General features: G+C 43.4%; 1 protein-coding gene across 5 annotated transcripts in view; it reads left to right on the plus strand.

Annotated features, from left to right (window-relative positions):
- LOC148348918 (tripartite motif-containing protein 3-like) overlaps positions 1–23,370 on the plus strand; it is a 38,138-nt gene that overhangs the window by 4,101 nt on the left and 10,667 nt on the right. For 3 of the 5 annotated variants that reach the window (XM_088321320.1, XM_088321321.1, XM_088321322.1), the window contains exons 2-11: positions 4,913–5,084; positions 8,483–8,612; positions 10,941–11,051; positions 13,052–13,203; positions 14,862–15,144; positions 16,661–16,759; positions 16,824–16,976; positions 19,166–19,544; positions 20,668–20,771; positions 22,372–22,539. In XM_088321320.1, the coding sequence (XP_088177446.1) occupies positions 4,948–5,084; positions 8,483–8,612; positions 10,941–11,051; positions 13,052–13,203; positions 14,862–15,144; positions 16,661–16,759; positions 16,824–16,976; positions 19,166–19,544; positions 20,668–20,771; positions 22,372–22,539 (1,716 nt within the window). In that variant the 5' untranslated portion in view covers positions 4,913–4,947. Of the gene's footprint in view, positions 1–4,912; positions 5,085–8,482; positions 8,613–10,940; positions 11,052–13,051; positions 13,204–14,861; positions 15,145–16,660; positions 16,760–16,823; positions 16,977–19,165; positions 19,545–20,667; positions 20,772–22,371; positions 22,540–23,370 lie in introns of those variants that run through there. The other 2 variants (XM_088321324.1, XM_088321323.1) reach the window with 2 other exon arrangements.

Here is a 23,370-nt window from a genome sequence, read left to right on the forward strand (position 1 = left end):
AAATATCCGAGCGGTCGCGGCAGCGACCCGGAACGTGACGTCATTTGTATGAAGATCTTCGTCGTCGTTAACGTGTTACGTAACGCCCTGCCTCTAAGGAACCGGAGACTCGAGAATCTTATTTTCTAGCTTAGCTCAAACGGGGGTACGCCCTTAATCAAATTAACGATGAGAAAAAAGGACTTATTAAATGAATTCATTGTTCAGGGTGGCTTGAAATCCTTGAAAATGCTTGAATTTAGGTGGAAATGATTGTATATGTTTGAAGTCGCTGCCGTGTTTCTCAGTTGTCGGATTCGATAGATCACGCATTAAACAAAGACGTGTATTCGTGCAAATGATTTAGAAAATTGTCATTTCACATGTTTACAAGGGATCCATGAAAAACATACTAAATATAAATTCACATATTCACAGATCTACAGTGTTCTGGTTTGCCCGCGTCCCTGCGTCCTAGACGCATCATTTTTGCTGGGGACGCATTGGGTCAAATCAACGCGGGACGCAACTTTTTTGACACCAAATTGTCGTTATTACCCAATTACATTTTTTTTAAACAAAGATTTACCGCACTCCAAACTTTTCGTCAGGCAGATCCGGCAGATGTTGTTTGGGTCTCGCGGTTCGAGTTTTCGTCCGCACACCGATCTCGAGTTGTGTGGTGAAAAGTCCGTCTCTTTTTAGAGAACCGGCTTTTTCGGCTCAACTCATTCAAGAGAGCCGGCTCTCCAACGGCTCACTTGCTTTGATGCATATTACGAATGATTGTATAAAGAAGTTAAGGAAGTATAAGAGGAGAAAATGAAAAAAGACAGGTTTGTGGTTATCCCTTTCATCGGTATATTACCAACAATAATTTGATGCAGAAAATGAATTCATAATTTGATAATTAAAACTGAATGAATATATACCATTTAGTTCTGTGTGCATGGTTACAAAGAATGACAATAAAAGTAAATTCTATTTTCTTCTAGATAGATTTTATTATATTATTTGTCACCGATTTACAATTTCAACCTGGATAAGACTAAATTTTGGGGAGCCATAGATCTCTGTTGGGACCCGTAGATTTTTGAGCATGCCAGTCCCCGGGACCCATCACTTTTCACAGCTCAAATGAAGCCGGCTCTCTTGAATGAGTTGAGCCGAAAAAGCCGGTTCTCTAAAAAGAGACGGACTTTTCACCACACAACTCGAGATCGGCGTGCAGACGAAAACTCGAACCGCGAGACCAAAACAACATCTGCCGGGTCTGCCTGACGAAAAGTTTGGAGTGCGGTAAATTTTTGTTTGAAAAAAAAAGTAATCGGGTAATAATGACAATTTTGTGTCAAAAAAGTTGCGTCCCGGGGACGCACGTTGATTTGAGGCGATGTGTCCCCAGCAAAAATGATGCGTCTGGGACGCAGGGACGCGGGCAAACCAGAACACTGCCATTGACACAAAAAGTAGATGAATAGATACTTTATTAATCCCATAGGGAAATTCATACTTCCAGCAGTACCCTTTTGTTGCCTATTAACAGGATGGCCTCGGGGAGTTGTGTTGTAGTTTAGCAACAGTGGAGTGGATGACGTCACACGCTAGTCCAAAAGTTCGACGTCCCTGCAGCAGATGGAAATCTTCGTGCCCAGGGTTATACCGCCTCGTGTTCACGTAGATAGCGAGTCCGCCTCCTCCCCGCTTCCCGCAGGCTTTTGTGTCTCTGTCTGTCCTAACAGTGCTGAAGTCGGGTAGCTCCACGTTAGCGTCCGGGATGCTAGACGTGAGCCACGTTTCCGCTCTATATTTTCCCAGCAAACTCCACCTCCTGTACGCTTTGATGTTTTTCACTAGCACAGCCAGTTTTGATGTTTACATACATATACAGTGACATCTGGTGGGCAAACAGTGCACACTGTCCCTTTAATTTTCTTATTAAGGCGGGGACCTCAAACTATCATCCTGGAGGGCGCAATTACCCCTCTGAGTTTGAGACCTGTGGCATTAATTTAATTTTTAGGACACAACTTGATGTAAAAATGGACCCACCACTCAACTCAAAAGAATGACTTTGAGACAGGAAGCTGCCGAATATGATTTTTTTTTTCCCTCCAATTTCCCAGCGCTATTGAATGCATCATAATCTTATTACAGCCTGCGTTTTGGAGGGGTCAAAAGTATTACGGGTACAATTTGGTCATTTGACGCCTGGACACTCTTAGCTCCTAGGTTAGCCTACTAGCATATTTTAGCATGATGTCGGGGTTTGTTCTGTGTGTTTGAGGAAGTTGTTTTGGGTGATTTGAAGGGGTCTCTTTGAGGTGAGTTATTTTAGCCGGGGAGCGTCCCGGTCCGGCTGCTGTGGCTTGCAACTACGTTTCAACTGTGAGCATGCGTGTTTGTGTCTTTGTATTTCCACCGACTCGGTTTTAGACTGATGTCATTTTCTCTAATCTGGTCCGTCACATGCTACTGGATTGCTTTAAATTTGGACCGTTGCTGAAATGAACCCTATTTTGCATTTATTTCTTGACCATTCTTTCTTTGAGTTTCTTCAATTCCATTCTTCACTTGGTTTTTGACTTGATAGATAGATAGATACTTTATTCATCCCCGTAGGGGAATTCACACTTCCAGCAGTATCCATGTGTTGAAAAGTAAAATAATAGAATAAAAGATATAGAATACAAAAATACCCACTATAACGTGTTGATATAAAGTATTTAAATAGTGCTATGGAAAATACACACGGTCATAAAAATAGGGTCATATGCAAATGTGGGGGTGGGGTTTCATGTGGGCTTTTACTCCCCCGGGTGGAGTTCAAGAGCCTCATGGCATGAGGGAGAAACGATCTCCTCAGTCTGTCCGTGGAACAAGACTGTGACAGCAGTCTGTCGCTGAAGCTGCTCTTCTGTTTGGAGAGGATGACGACACTTATTGGAATAATTTTGTGATGGGTCGTTAAATAGATCTTTACACCAAATTTGGTTCGGTTTTACTTTTGTTTTTCATTTGCTCCTAAATCCGATTTTAAGAGGAGCGCCGCTTCCCCCGATAAAGAAAAGTGGTTGCCATTGGTCCTTCTCCTTTGCTGTGCTTGTATGTCAAGTCACAGCAGGCGTCCATGTAATCCAGCAGTGACACATTTTGGACGACGTGCCGTCCCCCCGACACCTACACCAAAAAGAACATGGAAGTGAGACTGTTTTATGCAAATTTGAATGCGTTTTTGTACCCTTCACTTGGTCAGAAACTGGGTCCCTACAAGTGCTCCATATTCTCGAAGGATGCTAAAGTTGTTTTTTCATAGGTTGGAATGTGCTTGAGTTTCAGATGAAGTGCTTGTAAATGCTTGAAATTGTTGCCTGCTTAAAAATGATGCAGATGCCGCTAACTGGTGGCTTCGCTTTGCCATCGCATTTCTTCTTCCCTCGTTGGCATTAGTTTGTACGGCACTGTCCTCTGAAGGGTCTTTGCCCTCTACGAGTCTCGGCCAATAGGACGAATGGATGCTGATTCTAAACCGCGCACTATGTTACGAGTATTAGTGCAAGGATTACTGTGTGTATCAATCTGTCACGACCAGCACAAAAGGTAGACCCAATCGCGTAACGTTTTTCACAAGTTTTATCCAAAGAAAGAGGTAGGGCTGCGCACACGATCCAAAGCAAGTCGCTCTCGCAATCAAATTGTGACCCGAATACAGAAGTGGATCTTCCGTAGCAGTTGATGGCAGTGTCAGGGACGGAAAAACAGATCGATAGCTGGGACAGAAGAGCAAAAATATGGTCGGGGTCAGAAACAGGTCGTAAGCCAGGGCAGGAGAGCAGACGCGGTCGGGATCTAAAACAGGTTGAAGCCAGGACGGGAGAGCAGACGTGGTCGGGATCAAAACAGAAATGGGCAGGTGGAAAAACCAGTGCAAAAACGGGACAAACGGAAGTCAGGGTCATAAAGGCTAGCCTTGTATCAGCAGAGGTTCGCAGACAGACTGACAACAAGGGAGAGACAGGACTGCGTTCAAATAGTGACAGGGAGCCAATCAGAATCCGCGGCGGTTGGCGCCAAATGAGCGGGCACAGCTAAGTCACATCAGTAACCATGACACAATCATTCATGATGGGCCATGCAGAAAATGAAGGTAGCGTTTCCCAGTGGTCATTTGTAATGGGAAGAACTTCCTGCAACTGAAAAAAATAAGCTACGTATTACTGTCATGTTCACCCAAAAAATTATAAATATTTACACATGTATTGTTCAGATTCACAAATATATTCGCAATACACTCAGGATCTAAAAGATGTATGTGTTTGTAAATGCCCACGCAAGACTACAAACAGGGTTGGGTAGGGTTACTTTAACTTGATTACTTTCAATTACTTTTGGATTAAACTAACTATGAATAAAATGACTCCATTTTGTGCAGGCTCGGGGAGTAACGGAATACACGGAACGGCAAAAACGATGTCGGCAAGCCGTTTGGATTGATTTCCATTTTGTTTCTGTCGCATTTGATGTTCGTTTTGCCGGAGATCAAAGAGATCAAAGCCAGGAGAGAAAGCTTACCGCATGTTGTGAGTCATCATTTTATTCATATTGAGTTTCTTTTGTCTTTTATTAGCATATTTGGTATTGGAGTCATCCAAAAGTAATTAAAAGTAATCCAGTTAAAGTAACCCTACCCAACCCTGATTACAAATCGCAGATAGATTTTTGCTCAATTCGTGATTCATACCGGATTTCTTCTTTGAATGGTACTGGAGAAAATAATGTATAAAGTGCTTGAAAAAGGTGCATGAACCATTTATAAAATAACATTAAAATTGGATCAGTATATCTATTTTCTTTGTCTTTAACATGAGTTTTTGACGGTTATTTTTTCTTTTTTCAAATCTTGCCAGGATTCACTGTCCTCTTTTGTTTTCAGGATTGGAGGCGTCCTGCCCGCCCGCCCGGCCGGCCATGGCCAAGCAAGAGTCCGGCAGGACGGCCAGTCCGGTGGTGCGTCAGATCGACAAGCAGTTTTTGGTGTGCAGCATCTGTCTGGACCGCTACAGGAACCCTAAAGTCTTGCCCTGTCTGCACACCTTCTGCGAAAGGTGACGCTTCCCTTCTTTGCACCATCTCGATTGCCATTGATATCAACGTTGTGAAGCCATGTATGCCATGAGATTAGGCATTGGATCCCAGGACCAAACATGTCATATAGAGACTTTGAAAGGAAAAGAGATAAACGACTATCAGGCCCAAAAATCATAAAACCATAACTGGCCCAAGTTATAGTAATTATGATTTAATTAGATAGATGGATAGATAGATACTTTATTCATCCCCGTTGGGAAATAGTAAAATAAAAGATATAGAATACAAAAATACCCAATATAACGTTTTGCTATAGAGTATTTTGATAGTGCTACAGAAAATACACACTGTCATAAAAATAGGGTCATATGCAAATGTGGGGGTGGGGTCCAATGTGGGCTTCTACTCCCCCGGGTGGAGTTAAAAAGCCTCACGGCATGAGGAAGAAATTATCTCAGTCTAGGAATACTTGATTCTAATAACAGTACAATGAATAAGTGCAAATATTTAACAGCAGCAAGTTATTGAATGATTTTTGACCCGGATATTTCCCCGCTGGTAATTTGGTTCTTTACTTTTCACTCAGAACATGAATTACCGTAAATTCCGGACTATAGAGCGCACCTGATTATAAGCCGCACCCACCACATTTAAAGAGGATAACCGCTTTTGTACTTACACAAGCCGCACCTGTATATAAGCCGCATGCGCCCACGTTAAACCATGTAACAAAATCACAAAATTAACCCAAACCCGACTTTGTGTCCCGCGATTGTAACTGAATATAAAGTACACAGCCCAAAAATCACAGCCGGCAAAATGAACGGAAGATGATACCGGTACTTAACATTTGATGCAGACCTGCAGAGTCCAAGTTGAAAATAATCTGAGGAAAAAAAAGTGTATATTTCCACATTCACACATGGCCGCATCACTGAAAGAGCCTCAGGGTTAAACGTTTGGGAAAAAAGTAGCGGCTTATAGTCCGGAATTTACAGTAGTTGTCGTCCTTTTTTGTAGCTTTGTTTTAAACATTCAGAATCATCCATATATCCATATATAGCACGTTTTCAGAATGTGGGAGGAGCCAAGAGTGCCCGTTAAAAACCCACACAGTCACAGGGAGAACATGCAAACTCCGCACAGGGAGGATGGAAAAATCGGATTCGTACCCGGGACCTCCAATTTGTGAGGTAGGCGTGCTTTTTAGTCCCCACCGAGCCACCTAAACAATTTCAATGTTTAATGAAACGAATCGAGTCCACCCGAATAGAAAACGTCTGTCGGAAGCACCGAATCTCCCCCCCTAAAAAACCTCGGCTTCGCTGTATTAAGCTCATTCCCTAATATGGTCGCGTTTCCCGGCAAACTTTAGTGCGTGTGTCATGTAAAATGGGCGACCTTAATCCTGGCTTCGAGCTGAGGTGAACACACTCCTGTTGTGCTGTTGGATCTTGATGCTATGCTAACTGTAAGCTGTCAGGGAATTGAGGAGTGTCTTTTTTTACACGGCATTGGACGAGTTTTTCTCACTCATTGTCTTTTTTTCACATCATGAATGAATGAATGAATGAAACTTTATTCGAACATCAAATTAAAAACAGAACAAAAACAATAACTCAACAACAAAATAATGTTACATAATATGTTTGAAAAGGGGTATAGTAAGAGGCAAATGCTTATACTCCCTACCCCTTCGTCTTCCCCACCAAATACATCAATGATATAACAACATTTGTAATGATATTGATAATAACAGTTATAAGAATAGCAAGAATAACACAAAGTTAACTAGATGCACTATTCCCAATCTCCCGCACCACTCATACCCCAGCCTCCTCATCTCTGTATTCCGCCAGGAATGTTTTTTTATATTTAAATTTGAACAAGTGAGTAGTTTGATCTCGTCTTGCAAACCGTTCCAAAGCTTGACTCCACAAAAAAACAAAAAGAAAGAAAGAGAGAGAGAGAAATAAATACAAGTACAGTGTCTTTGTTCTAGGCACCTGGCTTTGGCAACATCAAGTTGACCTATTTCAACCCGCAGCTTGTTTTTCTCTTGCGCTTCTCTGAGTGTTGTCCCGCGGGCCGGATTCAATCCCTTAGCGGGCCTGATGTGGCCCGCGGGCCACCCGTTTGACACCTGTGCTATAGTGTATAGCTCCGTCCATGAGATGAGATGAGTTTGTTCTGTGGCTTTTTATTATAAAGTGTCTCAACAGTAAATCACACACGTGAAGTCCAATTTTATCTCCGAGCCGTACGTACTCGTGGAAAGAGCCGTAGATGGCTCGCGAGCCGTAGGTTCCCAACCCCTGTTCCAAAACCCGGAGCGAATGCAATGAGACACCGAGCAGGGGCCTTAGGTCTACGTTCTCGTGGCTTAGCCAGCTGTTGAGCATGACCAAAGCCAACCCGACACCGTTACCGTCACATTGACCCGTGAGATTATTATCATTATTCAGGGGACCAATTTTCGGAGAGTCATGACTTTGTGCTTGAAATTTTTTTTAGAGTTGGTACGGGTGCTTGAAATCCTTGTAAATGCCTTCATCGTAATGCTGTGTTTTGAAGGAAAATGCTTGAGTTTTGGGTGAAGTGCTTATAAATGCTTGAAATTGTTGCCGTGACCATGTTTCTTAGCCGTCTGACTCTATAGACCACGCAACCAATGAAGAAGAATAAAAAGTGAGGGAAAATGACGGCGACACGCCTGCTCTCGTGGCATGTTACGATGACGTCATGCGAAAAGTCAGCGTCCCCTACTGGTCGCACCCAAGGCTTGGCCCTCGTATTTTAATGATGCATGATCAATTATATAATATAGCTATCGAGCTAGCTAGCTATCTATCTAGCCAGCTAGCTATCCATCTGGCTAGCCATCTGACTAGCCATCTAGCTATCTACCTATCTAAGATCATTGAAATGAGTCCAAATTTGGCTCATTTTTCTGCTTTTTATACATACAAACTCCATTTTTACCCAACACCTACAGAGCCCTTTTCATATTTGGGATTAGGGTTGTTAGTGTTCGAGATGTGACCAATACCTTGCCATTTTTTTTGCATTTTTTTCCAAGATTCCAGTGCGTTTATGTTGCATTGACTTTAGGGCTGCAATAACGAATCGATGAAATCGATACAAATCGTCGATTAGTTGTGTTGCCACAACTCGTTTATGAGCCACTATGTACTTTAAATCAATAAGAAAATAAATAAGAGCGCACGCAATTCCGGTGGGACACTGAGAGTTGTAGTGCCGCTTTGGTCCAGCAGAGAGCGCCAAGACTTTTTATTTAAAAGTTATTTTAAATTTTTTTTAAAGACTTTTTTATTGAACATTGTATCATTACAATCCCCCCACTGAAAACAGTACTCAGTACTCTGTCCATCTGTCTGATTGTCCTCCTGTCCAGCTGCCTCCAGAACTACATTCCGGCCGAGTCTCTGACGCTGTCCTGCCCGGTCTGTCGGCAGACGTCCATCCTGCCGGAGAAAGGCGTTTCGGCTCTGCAGAACAACTTCTTCATCACTAACTTGATGGAGGTGCGTTTGGAGGTTTTACTTCTCACATGTGTAGCAAAATGGAGGCGGTCAATGAACTGTTTTAACAAATAACTCCTCCTGACGTCAAGGCAACCTGGTCCTTTGTGTCCCAATGGCACGATAAGAAATCTCAAGCTCAGGGGTTATCAAATCATTCAATCACTGAATAATCGAATGAAGGCACTCGATGCACATGTTCTGACGTTGTTTCTTCGTTTTTTTCTTTGTCATTGCAAATTCTAACCCAGTTTAGATGAAAGCCAAAAATTGCAAAGATCTCATCAGGATGTGATAGTGCCACCTTCTACCACTCAGCAGTGATTCTATAGGCTGTGCTCAATGGTAAATGGTCTGCATTGATATAGCGCTTTTCAAGTCAATGAAGACCTCCCAAAGCGCTTTACAATGTGCTTCACACTTACCCATTCACACTCACACTCACACAACAATAGGAAGTGAGCCTCCAAAGGTTTTGAGGATAATCAAGATGCTAAATGGTAAATGGTCTGCATTTCTATAGCGCTTTTTAAGTCAATGAAGAGCTTCCAAAGCGCTTTACAATGTGCTTCACACTTACCCATTCACACACACACTCACACACCAATAGGGAGTCTGCCTCCAAACGTTTTGAGGATAATCAAGATGCTAAATGGTAAATGGTCTGCATTTCTATAGCGCTTTTCAAGTCAATGAAGAGCTCCCAAAGCGCTTTACAATGTGCTTCACACTTACCCATTCACACACACACACACACTCACACACTAATAGGGAGTCTTGGATTATTGTATTCTGTCACAAGAACACCATTTAGTTGTGCCTTGAAATGAATTTAGTATGAATGCCTTTTACAGTTATTTTTATAGATTTTTTAGGTTTACAGAGTAATGAGAACATCTAAAATATAACTTCTGCTTATTTATTTTCAGCTAGGCATACATATTTTTTCAATTTTTTTTGTTTGTTTTTTTCCTTTTGCAATAGTTTTTTCCTTTTTTGAAACGGTTGCCCATTTAAATACAAAAGTATACCGTAAATTCCGGACTATAGAGCGCACCTGATTATAAGCCGCACCCACCACATTTTAAGAGGAAAACCGATTTTGTACATACACAAGCCGCACCTGTATATAAGCCGCATACGCCCACATTAAAAAAAAGTAACACAAACATAAAATTAATCCAAACCCAACTTCAAGTCCCGCGATTGAAACTCAATGTCCTTCATTGAAGTACACAGTCCAAAAATCACAGCCAGCAAAATGAACGGAAAATGATACCGGTACTTAAGGTTTGATGCAGACCTGCAGAGTCTGGGTACCCGTTTTACCCCACTTCCTGCCCCCATTCTGACACATCTTTTTTGGCCAATTGCAGGCTTTGTTTTGCCTTTCAAGCCAATGCCGGCCTGTAAATGATAAAAAGGATCCGCCTCTTGACCTCCGAATAACTTTAGCCAATAGTGATCGATTCAAATGATGATTGACACATTGGTTAGCCAATGAAACGCCGGTAAATAAATCCCAGCATACACCGCGGACTACTTGGCGTTCGGGGGAAAATCTAGTTGGCGGCTGCAAGTTAGTTGCAAGACTTTGCGAATTAATATTGATCCAAATATAAGGCGCACTGTATTATAAGGCGCATGGTCAGCTTTTGAAAAAAATAAAGGCTTTTAGGTGCGCCTTATAGTGCGGAAAATACGGTAACTTTCATCCCAAACGGTGTCCGTGACAGGGCAGTTAATGGTAGCAACACGCTAGCAACACGCTCGCAACACAGTAAACAGGTCTGGTAAAAAAAAAACAGACCGTTCTTGTAAAAATCATGGTAATTCGTCCTCATCTTCCTCCTTAAAACTGAAGCCATCAAAGTCGTCTTCCTCAGTGTCGGAAAGAAACTTTGTCATATAGACGTCGTCCCACGCTCCCATCCACTCCTGATTCTGTGCCCTCCTCTCCGTCACGCAGCAGACCGGCTTTTCGGAACCCATTGGTTATGGTAGAATTTTTGATGCTGCCCCACGCTGTCAGGATCCACTGGCAGACTTGCAAAAAAGTTGTCTTTCGCATGCGGCCAGTTTTAGTGAAGTCGCAGTCTTCCTCGGCGCATATATTCCACCGGTCTAAATCTTACCTTTTGTACTCGAGCGCCGCAGGGTTGAAAGTTTGGGGAAAAAGTAGCGGCTTATAGTCCGGAATTTACGGTACTTTGTATTCATGACTTCTATAATAATGCATTGAATCTATTTATTGTTTTATCATATTATGTACAGAGAGTACATCAAATATAACTCAAATACTCTAATGCTAGAAACTACTTTTGCATGAAGGTCCTTCAACGAGAAGCGGAATGTTCAAGACCCGAGAGCTGCAGTCTCCTGGAGTCGGTCAGCGCGGTGGCGGCGGGGAAACCGCTCTGCTGCCCCAACCACGAAGGGAAGGTGGGTAAGGGAAAGGCCGTGTCGTCATGGCAACCAGAAGAGGCTTCAAAACGCGCCACCCAGGGGCCGATGACATCTCCCAGGATGATAGTATGAGGCCCCTGCCTTCATAGGAAAATGAAAGGGACAGTGTGTATTACTTGCCCAATATACGTCGCTGTGCAGAGAAAAATTGCAAGAGCTCAATTTGATCTCTGAGCCAAATGCACTCGTGAAAAGAGCCATATCTGGCTCGCGAGCCATAGGTTCCCGACCCCTGATCCAGGCCCATTTCATGTACCGTGTATTTGCTGTGCAACATGGTAGTGGTCTTAGCTCATGATGTCAAAGATAAGCAGGGTTGGGTAGGGTTACTTTAACTTGATTACCGTAAATTCCGGACTATAGAGCACACCTGATTATAAGCCGCACCCACCGCATTTTAGGGGGAAAACCGATTTTGTACTAACACAAGCCGCACCTGTATATAAGCCGCATGCGCCCACATTAAAACATGTAACACAATCACAAAATTAGCCCAATCCCGGCTTTGAGTCCCGCGATTGTAACTGAATATAAAGTACACAGTCCAAAAACCTCAGCCGGCAAAATGAACAGAAAATGATACCAGTAGTTAAAGTTTGATGCAGACCTGCAGAGTCCGGGTACCCGTTGAAACTAATCGAAAGGAAAAAAGTCTATATTTCCAAAGGTAAGGGTGGGAAAAATATATATCCACTATTGTCCGCCGCGACAACAGATCTCACTCACCTTTACCCCACTTCCCGTCAGCCCGCGTTTGCTCCGCCCCCTCTTTTTTAATTCGCAAAACATATCAGAATAAGTGTCTCAAATAAATACATTACAAAAATATACAGGTGCAAATACATATTATACATCGGTTACACATGTTTACAAAGAAAGACGGTACACCGAGAGAGTTTTCTAAGCTTTAATTATAATATTATAACTTTCATTCCAAACCGTGCCTGTGAAGGGTAGCAAAACGCTACTAGCAAAAGGCTCGCAACACAGTAAATGGGTCTGTTAAAAAAACATACCGTAGTGGCAGAATCCACAGTAAACCGTCCTCATCTCCCTCCTTATAACTGACGTCATCAAAGTCGTCTTCCCAAGTATGGGAAAGAGACTTTGTCATATAGACGTCGTCCCACGCTAGCTAGCAAGTTTACGTGCAGTAGTTCTGTTTCCTTTTTTAACGGATTGCTCGTTTGCTTAACGCTTGAAAGCTACGTCATGTGCCTTTCTTTTTGCAATTTGCATGATGAGGATATTTCTACGCTAATTTAATTTGTGCAGAAGCTAAGAAGTTGCAGTCTTCCTCGGCGCATATATTCCACCGGTCTAAATATTACTTTTGGTACTCGAGCGCCGCTGGCGGCTGTTAGAAAGATGACATAATTTGGCCGCATCACTGAATAAGCCGCAGGGTTGAAAGTTTAGGAAAAAAGTAGCGGCTTATAGTCCGGAATTTACGGTACTTTCAATGACTTTTGGATGACTCCAATAGCAAATATGCTAATAAAAGACAAAAGAAACTAAATATGAATAAAATGATGACTTACAACACGCGGTAAGCTTTCTCTCCTGGCTTTGATCTCTTTGATCTCCGGCAAAACGGACATCAAATGCGACAGAAACAAAATGAAAATCAATCCAAACAGCTTTTTGCCGTTCCATGTATTCGGTTACTCCCCAAGCCTGCACAAAATGGAGTCATTTTAATCCTATTTAGTTTCTTTTGTCTTTGATTAGCATATTTGGTACTGGAGTCATCCAAAAGTCATTGAAAGTAATCCAGTTAAAGTAACCCTACCCAACCCTGAAGATAAGGCACGCCGTCTTCAAAATGCATCGTCTGGGAAAATAAGCGGAATATACGAACGAAATATGGATTTCAGCAACTTTCAGAATTTGGGATTACCTTTAAAGTGCAATGCATTCAAGAGAAAGGGATCAGAAATGATCGAAACCCCTACGACGTATGGTCCCACTTTCAGGTGATGGAGTTTTACTGCCAGTCATGCGAGACAGCCATGTGCCTGGAGTGCACCGAAGGCGAGCACCGCGAACACCTCACCGTGCCTCTGCCCGACGTGGTGGAGCAGCACAAGGGGGCGCTCAAGAGCCAGCTGGACGCCCTCCGTAGCAGGTAACCGACATCCAGGTTTCCGATGACTGCGATCCCTCGCCACCCGGCGATTCGTCCTTGAAAAATCTTCCGCGGTCCATATTGCAGAGTGCATTTTTGTCAGGCATGGCGGCTCTTTTTTACCATTCTGTACACCAAAAAGTGAACTGAATTCATGCGGCCGCAACCCATTATACAGGATCGCATACTGTTGCCGGCGGGGGACCAGCGGAGCACACTTCTGTCGGGCCCGGCGTGTGTTTTTATCGCTGTCATTTCCGCTTAACATCAAATGCACTCGTGCAGGCGAGATCCATTATCCCCGGTCGACTGTTGCTGAGAGCGGAGAAGAGAGGGCAAATTAATGTCGTGCCCGTTATGTTTTTTCCATTCCTTGCGCCTAAAAGGAAATGCAAGATTGTGGCGGTGATATATTATCCCTGTCAACTACTGCTGAGAGCACGGTAGAAATAGTATATTTATGGCTTTTGGGCGGCTCTTTTATTTCCTTTCTCTCCGCCTAAAATGAACTGAATTCATGCGGCCGCAACCCATTATACAGGATCGCATACTGTTGCCAGCGGGGGACCAGTGGAGCACACTTCTGTCAGGCCTGGCGTGTAATTCCAAAGCAGAAGGGGCAATGTTTAAAGCCTCAGTGTGTATTATTTGACCAAAGAGAAAAAAAATGAAGAAAAAAAACATTAAAATATAAACAAGAAAGAAAAAGGAAACTAAAAAAAAGACAAGGTTTTTTGTAGATACCCGAAGCAGAAAGATGGCACACAATGTCAGATCCCTCTAGACCAGGGGTGTCAAACTCATTTGAACTCGGGGGCCACACGATAGAACAAACATTCTGTCGGGGGCCGGACTAGTAGATTCAAGAGAAAGAAAAGAGAAAGAGGGAGAGAAAAGGTGAGAGGGCGGGACAAAGAAAGAAAAAGAGAGGGAGAGAGTGTGAGAAACAAAAGAGGTAAAAAGTTGTAAGAGAGGGGGAAAAGAAACAGAGAGGAAGAAAGAAATCCAAAGGGAAATAGAAAGACAGAAGGAGAGAAAAGAGAAAAGAAAGCGTGAAGGGTAGGAAGAGAGAAAGAGAAAGGAGAGAAAAGGAAAAAAAGGAAAATAAGTTAAAAAGACAGAGAGAGAAAAAGAGACAAAGGGCAACAAAGGAAGAGAAAAAGAGAGACACAGAGAGTGAAAGAGACAGAGAGTGGGAGTGGGAGAAAAGGTGTGGAAGACAAAGAGCAACAAAGGAAGAGAAAAAGAGACAAAGAATGGGAGAAAAGAGGTGGAAAAGTGAAAGAGAGAGAGAGAGAGAGAAAGAAATACAAGTACAGTGTATTTGTTCAATGCACCTGGCTTTCAACCTGCAGCTTGTTTTTCTCTTGCGTTTCTCTGAGTGTTGTCTCGCGGGCCGTATTCAACCCCTTAGCGGGCCTGATCTGGGCCGCGGGCTGCCTGTTTGACACCTGTGCTCTAGACGAGCCTGATCTTCTGTAAGATAAATTGAAAAATGTTCGACCAACTATTTCAAAAGAAAAACACGTTTATATCGTAGTTCATGTCTTTTTGCTTATTTCAATATGAATATATTTGGTGGTGAAGTGTCATTTTAGGAAGCGGGGACAGGCAAGGAAAATTCCTCAACACGGTCCCGTGCGACCCCCGCCCCCCAGGTTGCCCCACATCACGGCGGCCGTCGAGCTGGTGGGCGAGATTTCCCGGCAGCTGGGCGAGCGGAAGGAGCGGGCGGCGGCGGAAATCATGGACGCCTTCGGGGAACTGGAGCGAGCCCTGGAGCACCGCAAGACCGCCTTGCTGGCCGACCTGGAGGACACGTGCGCCGCCAAGCAGAAGGTTCTCCGGGACCAGCTGGAGGACCTCCTCCGAGGCCGAGACGGCATCCGGAGCAGCTGCGACTTCACCGAGCAGGCCTTGGACCACGGCAACGCCACCCAAGTAATTGCAATTTGGGCTTTTACTCCCCCGGGTGGAGTTCAAGAGTCTCATGGCATGAGGAAGAAATGATCTCCTCAGTCTGTCTGTGACAGCAGTCTGTCGCTGAAGCTGCTCTTCCGTTTGGAGATGATGCTTATTGCAATGGATATGGGAATACCGGTATGTAGTGGGACTCCGCTGTCAATTTCCGGGAGTTGAAGTCCAAAGCAGTATGGGACATTTCGTTTTTTCTAGGCATTCTTTTGCACTTTTTATTTTTAGACGGTCAGACATTTTTAAGCTCTTGCGGGTCACACAAAATGACATGTGTTAAATTAATTCATTGTCTCAGTATTTCATTATCAGTGTCTGAAATAACGTCTGCCCGGACGCCCGAGGTGTGTATCTTTTACAAAACGTCTCCGCCCGGGTGGCCGACAACTTTTTCAAAAAAAAAAAAGTTTTTTTTTTCAAATCAAGGGTTTGCTTTATTCCAATTTCCAAATTTTCGTTCGGTTTGGAAATTTCGTATTTTTGGTTTGTTTGGCAATTCGCATACTCGGCAGCCAATCAGAAGCCTGAATCGAATACCTTTGTGCTCCGGACTTTCCTGAGCGTTAAAAGATCGTGCATTTGCATATCCTTTTCCAAAGTAGATGCACAGAGAACACAAGGAAAATGGAGAAGTGGTTCAGAATCAAGGGCAGCACGGCGGCGCAGTGGTTTGCGCGTGTGCAGCACAGTTCTGAGGTCATGGGTTCCTGTGTGGAGTTTGCATGTTCTCCCCGTGCTTGCGTGGGTTTCCTCCGGGCCCTCCGGTTTCCTCCCACATTCCAAAAACATGTATTATCAGGTTAATTGGCCAGTCCAAATTGTCCCTAGTTGTGAATGAGCGAGCGAACGGTCTGTCCCTGCGTGCCCTGCGACTGGCTGGCAACCGGTTCAGGGTGTCCCCTGCCCACTGCCCCAAGATAGCTGGGATGGGCTCCAGCACCCCCGCGACCCTCCTGAGGATAAGCAGTGCAGCTAATGGATGGATGGATTAGGAATCAAGCCAAAACCTCAGCCCCAGAAGAACTATTCAAAAGAAGCTAACAAAATGGATGTCGCTACAAAACGTAAACGTACATGAAAAGCATGGTGGAAAGAGGAGTTCATGTGGCTTGGAGCAGACAACGCAACGCAAACATTGCATGAATGAAGAGGAGTTAATACAGGTACATACTGATGGCAGAGGGAAAACATGCAATGAATGTGATAAGTAGATTTAGAATAAACTTGATTTTAAAGCGTTGTTCTGTTATATATTCTGATGATCAATCCTTAATACTTGGCGGCAAGGGGCGTTTTTTTTTGCGATGAGTCGTCCTATTGCGTTTCAAGTTGTGAAAAATGGGGCAGGCAACTTTTCAGAGTTGTCTGCCCTGCTGTCCGATAACATTCAGACAGTGTCATTTATATATATATTTTTTATAGTTATATAAAAAAAGCAGGACTGAAGTTCTCACAAGATGTCCCTCGCGTGTGTCGGCTTCAGGTCCTGCTGGTCCAGAAGCAAATGAGCGAGCGCATGACGGCGCTGGCCAGAGACGACTCCCCGGAGAAACCGCACCAGAACGCGCACCTGGACTGTCAGGTAAGCGGCTTTTGGCCTATTGAGCAGCTCTATGGACCGCGCAACCCTCTGGAAACCTTTTCAGGTGGAAACCGAAGGCCTGCGCCGGTCCATCCAGAATCTGGGGGTCCTGTTGACCACGTCCGCCGTGGCGCACACCTCGGTGGCCACGGGCGAGGGTCTACGCCACGCCACGACCGGACGCCACCACACTGTCACCGTCACCACCAAAGACAAGGTAAGAATTCAACTATAGCTAGAGGGGCACGGCAGCAGTGGTCTAGGGTTCGATTCCAGCCAGCAGCCTTCCCTGGATGGATGGAATACTATAACTTTACGTATGCATGATAATCGGGACGGTTGAACGAATAAAAAGGCCAAATATCATTGCAGATAATCGGGCCGGTTGAACGAATACCGTAAATTCCGGACTATAGAGCGCACCTGATTATAAGCCGCACCCACCACTTTTTGAGTGATTTGCCACTTTTGTACTTATACAAGCCGCACCCTTGTATAAGCCGCGTGCGCCCGAACTTAAGCTGGTGATACAGTCATGTTTAACCCAGACCACGCTGTGAGTTCTACAATTGCGTGTTTGAACAAATTTATTGACACTAATAACAGAAGACAAACAGTGCGAGGTTTGAACAACCCCTCTTGACAATCTCAACAGCAATCAAGCTAGAGGTAAGATTTATGGCCCGAGCCCGAACCCGAACCCGAACCCGAGGCAATTTCGGGCCGGGTCGGGCCCTGAAATGTCAGTCATACGGTCGGGTCGGGTCGGGTTCGGTCCTGCTTTTTTTTTTTTTTTTTTTTTTTTTAAATCAATTAATAATGTGTTAAATGTTCATTAAAAATATATACTTAAACTATGTATGGATACTAGACCAAGGAATACTTGTTATAAAATAAATAATTTGGATAAAACGGAGAAGGAGCTGTAATTGCTTTTTTTCCGACTCCTATGCAAATTCCTCCCCCCCTCCGATTTTAAATGAAAAAAACAACAATTTGTTTACACCGCGGGATCCAATGCAACCAGGGTTTCATTCAAAATAAAAAAGACATTACATACGGATATTACAGTAAATCAAATAAATATTATTTGTGTACAATTAGTTGTGATTGCAGAAATCATAGCGTACAGTGACGTTGGTGACTTTTCCATCCGCGTTAAAAAACGCATTTTGTAAAATACGATCGCGCTTTATTGTTTAAATAAACGCGATCTCCCAATGATTATAATTACCTCGCTTTATTTTGTTTTAAAGCGTATTATATAGAATACGATCGCTTTTGTCGGAAGCGTACATTGACGTTGGTGAGATTTTCATCCGCGTTAAAAAACGCAATTTGTAGAATACGATCGCGCTTTATTGTTTAAATAAACGCGTTATATAGACTAGGATCTCCCAATGATTATAATTAGCTCGCTTTATTGTTTTAATAAGCGTTTTATATAGAATACGATCAGGGGGGGGGTAATTTGCATAGGAGTCGGAAAAGGGCACAATACGTAAGCGCTAAAATCTTAAAGGCGTACTACTACTGCTGCTGTGGATTATGGCCCAATGATCAAGTCGTCAAAATGACGGACGCCTTTAAATGTTTTCGCTACCTCAAAAAAAAAACCGTCAATGACAGATTGCAGTGCAGACACAGAAATATAAAAGATGTAAATGTTTATACAGTTTTATTTAACTTAGGCCTAGATGTTGTAACAAAAGGCAGAGTTTAATTTGTTATCATAAATCACCCCTCCTTATAAATAAAATATGTAATATCGGGCCCCCTCGGGCCGGGCCAGCAAATCCAGTTAATTAGTCGGGCCGGGTCCGGGTCGGGTTTAATACCCCTCGGGCCTGCGTCGGGCTCGGGTGCTTTTTTTGGGCCCGATCTTACCTCTAAATCAAGCACATTCACAATATTATATTTCAATATGACGTTTAACAGCAAACACAATAACCCCAGAACCACAGTTGACGTCATAAATGGTAAATTATACCCGTAATTATCGTACGATGCAGACTTGTAAAGTCCAGGTCCCGTTGAAAGTAATCCAAGGAAACAAAATGTGTATTTCCAAAGTTAAGGGTGGGAGAAATATATATCCACTATTGTCCGCTGCGACAACAGACAGATCTACTGGTAACTCGGCTTTACCACATTTCCCATCAGCCCGCGTGTGCTCCGCCCCTAAGCCGCAGGGCTGAACATTTGGGAAAAAAGTAGCGGCTTATAGTCCGGAATTTACGGTAAATAGGCCGATATCAGTCAAATTCCCAAATATCATTGTCGATAATCGGGCCAGTCGAACGAATAAAAAGGCCGATACGGATATCCGTCAAACTCTCAAGTATCGGTGCTGATAATCGGGCTGCCGGATAACTGGTGGAGCTCTCGGATCTTCCCTCTCTCCAGGACGGCGAGCTGGTCAAGACGGGCAACGCTCTCCTGACAGCCGAGATCACCTCGGTGTCGGACGGGCGGCCTGCCGCTGCCGCCGAGGTGACGGACAACAAAAACGGCAGCTACGAGGTGGGCTACACGCTACGGCGAGAGGGCGAGTACGCCCTGGCGCTCGTCCTGTACGGGCAGCCGGTACGCGGCGCCCCCTTCCGACTGCGTGCCGTCAAGCCCCGCGACGTGACGCCCTCCCCCGACGACGTCAAGCGCCGCCTCACGTCGCCCGCCGGTGCCGGCCACGTCCGGCAAAAAGCGCTGAGGCGGCCCGCCGGCACGCACTGCGCCGCCAAGAAGAAGGAGAACCCCATCGAGGACGAGCTCATCTACAGAGTGGGTGAGGCGCCCTAGTTCTCCTGAGGGGTAGGCGCAACCAATTTCGTTAGATAGATAGATAGATTGTTCTATTAACACCCCCCCACCCCTTTCCTTTAAGTGAATTTGTGCATAATTTTAGATAATATTTGGACCTGTAGGGATTAAAGAATCAAATCAGGGCTCGAAATTGCTAATTAAAAAGAGAATTCAGTCAAAATTACAGTGCATGAAGGTAAAAATACACTGGTTCCCCTGATGCTGTGTTCTAAATGCGGTATTTTGAAGTCAAGGTCCAAGTACAACGAAGTTGAGTAAAGTCAGTAGAGTTTTTCGAGAACCGGCTTCTTCGGCTCAGCTCACTAAAGAGAACCGGCTCTTTCGGGTCCCAAACGGCTCTTCAGGTTGTTTTTCTTCTTTAATCCCTACACGACCAAATATTATGTAAAATTGTGCACAAAATGACTTCAAGGAAGGGGGGAATAGAACAAAAAAGAAAAAAATACCAAAATGAAAAAGTAGTTAAAAGCTGAGAAAAAATAAACAAAAGGAAGAGAAAAAAGATGGAAAAATTCAGAAAAAGCCAGAAAAAAAGGAAAGAAAGAAACAAAGTTAAAAAAGTAAATAGAGAACAAAAAGAAAAAAAGTATCAGCTAGGAAAAAATAAACACAATGAGATTTTTTAAAAGGAATTAAAAAAAACAGGGAAAAAGAAGAAAAAGTTTGTGTTGCATTCAAATAATTTCCAATAAAATCAAGTCAATCTTGTTGCCAACATTGTACTTCCATTTAAAAAATGTGATTAAATAGTCCCCCAAAATGTTAGTATTATGCCACAAGATACCAGGAATATAAGAAATGGAAATCTTGTGAAAGAATTGTAAAAACAAATGACGTTTGTAGGCAATTCATTCAAAAGTGAAAAATTATTTTGCATTGCAGGAAACTCAGCAAAATGTAACGTGATGTCAAGTTTTGGACATAATTATTTATCTTGCCACACTTGGGATTATGGTTGCTCACTGTTGTTTGAAGCGTTGCTCACCGACTTTGTGTGAACGCTCAGACCCGTAAGGAAAATTAGAGGGAACATTAGTCGGGACGGGCATAATGTCACTCTCCTGATTTTTTTTCTTCCCCCTCAGGATCTCGCGGCCGCGACCGAGGCGAGTTTACCAACTTGCAGGGCATCTCGGCAACCTCGAACGGACGAGTGCTGGTGGCCGACAGCAACAATCAGTGCATCCAGGTCGCCCTCCTTCGACTCCTTCTTTCTCATCCAACCAATACTATAATGGCCGACCCGTCTCTATCGCAGGGGTCGGCAACATATGGCCCGCGAGTCATACGTGGCTCTTTTCATACATATGGCTTGGAGATCAAATGGAACTTGGTATATTTATGACCAGGGTTGGGTAGGGTTACTTTGACTTGATTTCTTACAATGACTTTTGGATGACTCCTATACCAAATATGCTAAGAAAAGACAAAATAAACTAAATAGGAATAAAATGACTCCATTTTGTGCAGGCTTGGGGAGTAACGGTATACATGGAACGGCAAAAATGATGTTGGCAAGCTGTTTGGATTGATTTTCATTTTGTTTCTGTCGCATTTGACGTTCGTTTTGCCGGAGATCAAAGAGATCAAAGCCAGGAGAGAAAGCTTACCACGTGTTGTGAGTCATCATTTTATTTATATTTAGTTTCTTTTGTCTTTTTTTTAAGCATATTTGGTATTGGAGTCATCCAAAAGTCATTGAAAGTAATCCTGTTAAAGTAACCCTACCCAACCCTGTTTATCAGAGGCATATGTACTCATACACCATTTTTGGGAATTAAATACTAAAATGTATCGTTTACCAAATCGTTCGAATGAGTTATCTGACTCCATTAACCAAACACAACCTACATTCACCCAACAATGCGCGCTCGTTTCTTGAGGGAAAAGATGAACAAGAATAGCCGACATTTCCACACAAGGGCAGATTTTATTTTTATTAGCAATTTATCTAAGTGTACTCCATCGAAAATGGCCGAATTAGTCGAAATAGTGTCTCTAGGAAGCCTTTTCTGAAGTCGTCCAGCCTTTCTCCTCTCAGCCCACGCTTCTCCGCAAGATGGTGTGCCTGCTCCTCCCATAGGCGTGCCAATGAAGCCCCCTGGACCCCACCATCTCGGAGAAGAGCGCCGCGATGTCTGGAATTAACCAAAACAACAGAGCGTTTATCAAAACAATATCTGCCGTCCTCCGTCATCTTGTCAGCCTCACGTCAGTTCCCGCCATTCCTTTAAACAATATTTCCTACCAGACCAGGGTGCCCTGAACTTTCACTGCTCATTGAACTTAAGCCTACTCGGTAAAAATCTTCATTGCACTCAATAAATGTAACTTCTCAATCAAAAACACACACTTGATTGACCAACTCATGTTATGATAAGAGCTAATTCATCAATCTCCACCCGAACTTGCTTCCTTAAAACAAATCAAGTACATTTTCAATAGTATCTCTTAATCACTCACACTCTTTTCTACCACAGACTTTTTCAAAATCTCAATATTTTTAGCGGCTCAATTTTCTAACGCTGTTCCGGTGGCTCCGCCCCTGGTCACGTATCCGATACGAATACGCAGGGTGAGTTGAGGGGAAGGAGGGGAGGGAACAAAAGCCTCAGCTGGATTTAAGGCTTAAATATTGGCCCGTTGAATTTTTTTTAAAAAAGCCGATACCAGTATCTGTAAAATCCCCAAATATCGGTGCCGATAGTCCGCCGACCTCTGGTAGAGATGCCTCACTCTGTTCGAAAAACGTGTGTTCTACGATGGTTCTCTCTACGTTTTGGGCGCAGATTTTCTCCAACGACGGGAAGTTCAAGATGCGCTTCGGGGTCCGCGGCCGTTCTCCGGGACAACTGCAGAGGCCCACCGGCGTCGCCGCCGACTCCAACGGCGACATCGTCGTGGCCGATTACGACAACCGATGGCTCAGCATCTTCTCCTCGGACGGGAAGTTCAAAGTGAGGAAATAAGAAGGTTACTCAGGACGGGTGGCCCGATGAACCCAAATCGAACCAAAAAGGCGATGTGACGTCGTGCCGTAGCGTCGTCGCAAGACACTGCCGATTTCCTCAAGGATTTACGACGAGGCTTTTGGACCCGAACGGCCATAAGAGCAAAAATATTTGGATTTATTTCTTGAGAGAGAGCCACACCATATCATATTTGAAGACGAAATTCAACAAAACCGCCAAACCTGCTCTCCCGACAAAAGCATTTTATTTTTTTGTGGGATTTTTGATGATTTGATCAAATCTGTGAAACGGCTCCTCTGATTTCTTTTTTTTTTTTTTATATATTTCATCAATATTAATAATCCTAAAAAATTGTACACCAAATTATTTAGTCATGAATAATTTCATGTTTTGCTGGAAATCCCCGAAAAACAATTTTAGCCTTTTACATACTTGAACAACAACACAAATCCCTGAAAATGCAAAAAAATAAAATAAAAATGACTCCTCTTGCTCTAAATAAATAACATATGCAAAAAAATAACTGTTTACTATTCTATTTTAATCAATTTAGACATCTGCTGAAAAACACGCGAAAAATATGAATTACAATAAGTAAAGCAAAAAGCAAAAGATCAGAATGATTGAATGCACTCTGCTTCAGAGCAATCGTTATTCAAATGAGTCCAAATTTGGCTCATTTTTCTACTTTTTATACAAACAGTACTTTCTTTTTTGTCTTCTGTAATCAGGGTTGGGTAGAGTTACTTTAACTGGATTACTTTCAATGACTTTTGGATGACTCCAATACCAAATATGCTAATAAAAGACAAAAGG

The sequence above is a fragment of the Urocampus carinirostris genome, chromosome 17, assembly GCF_059441175.1.
Source record: "Urocampus carinirostris isolate Australia breed hairy pipefish chromosome 17, RoL_Ucar_1.0, whole genome shotgun sequence".
Lineage (NCBI taxonomy): Eukaryota > Metazoa > Chordata > Actinopteri > Syngnathiformes > Syngnathidae > Urocampus > Urocampus carinirostris.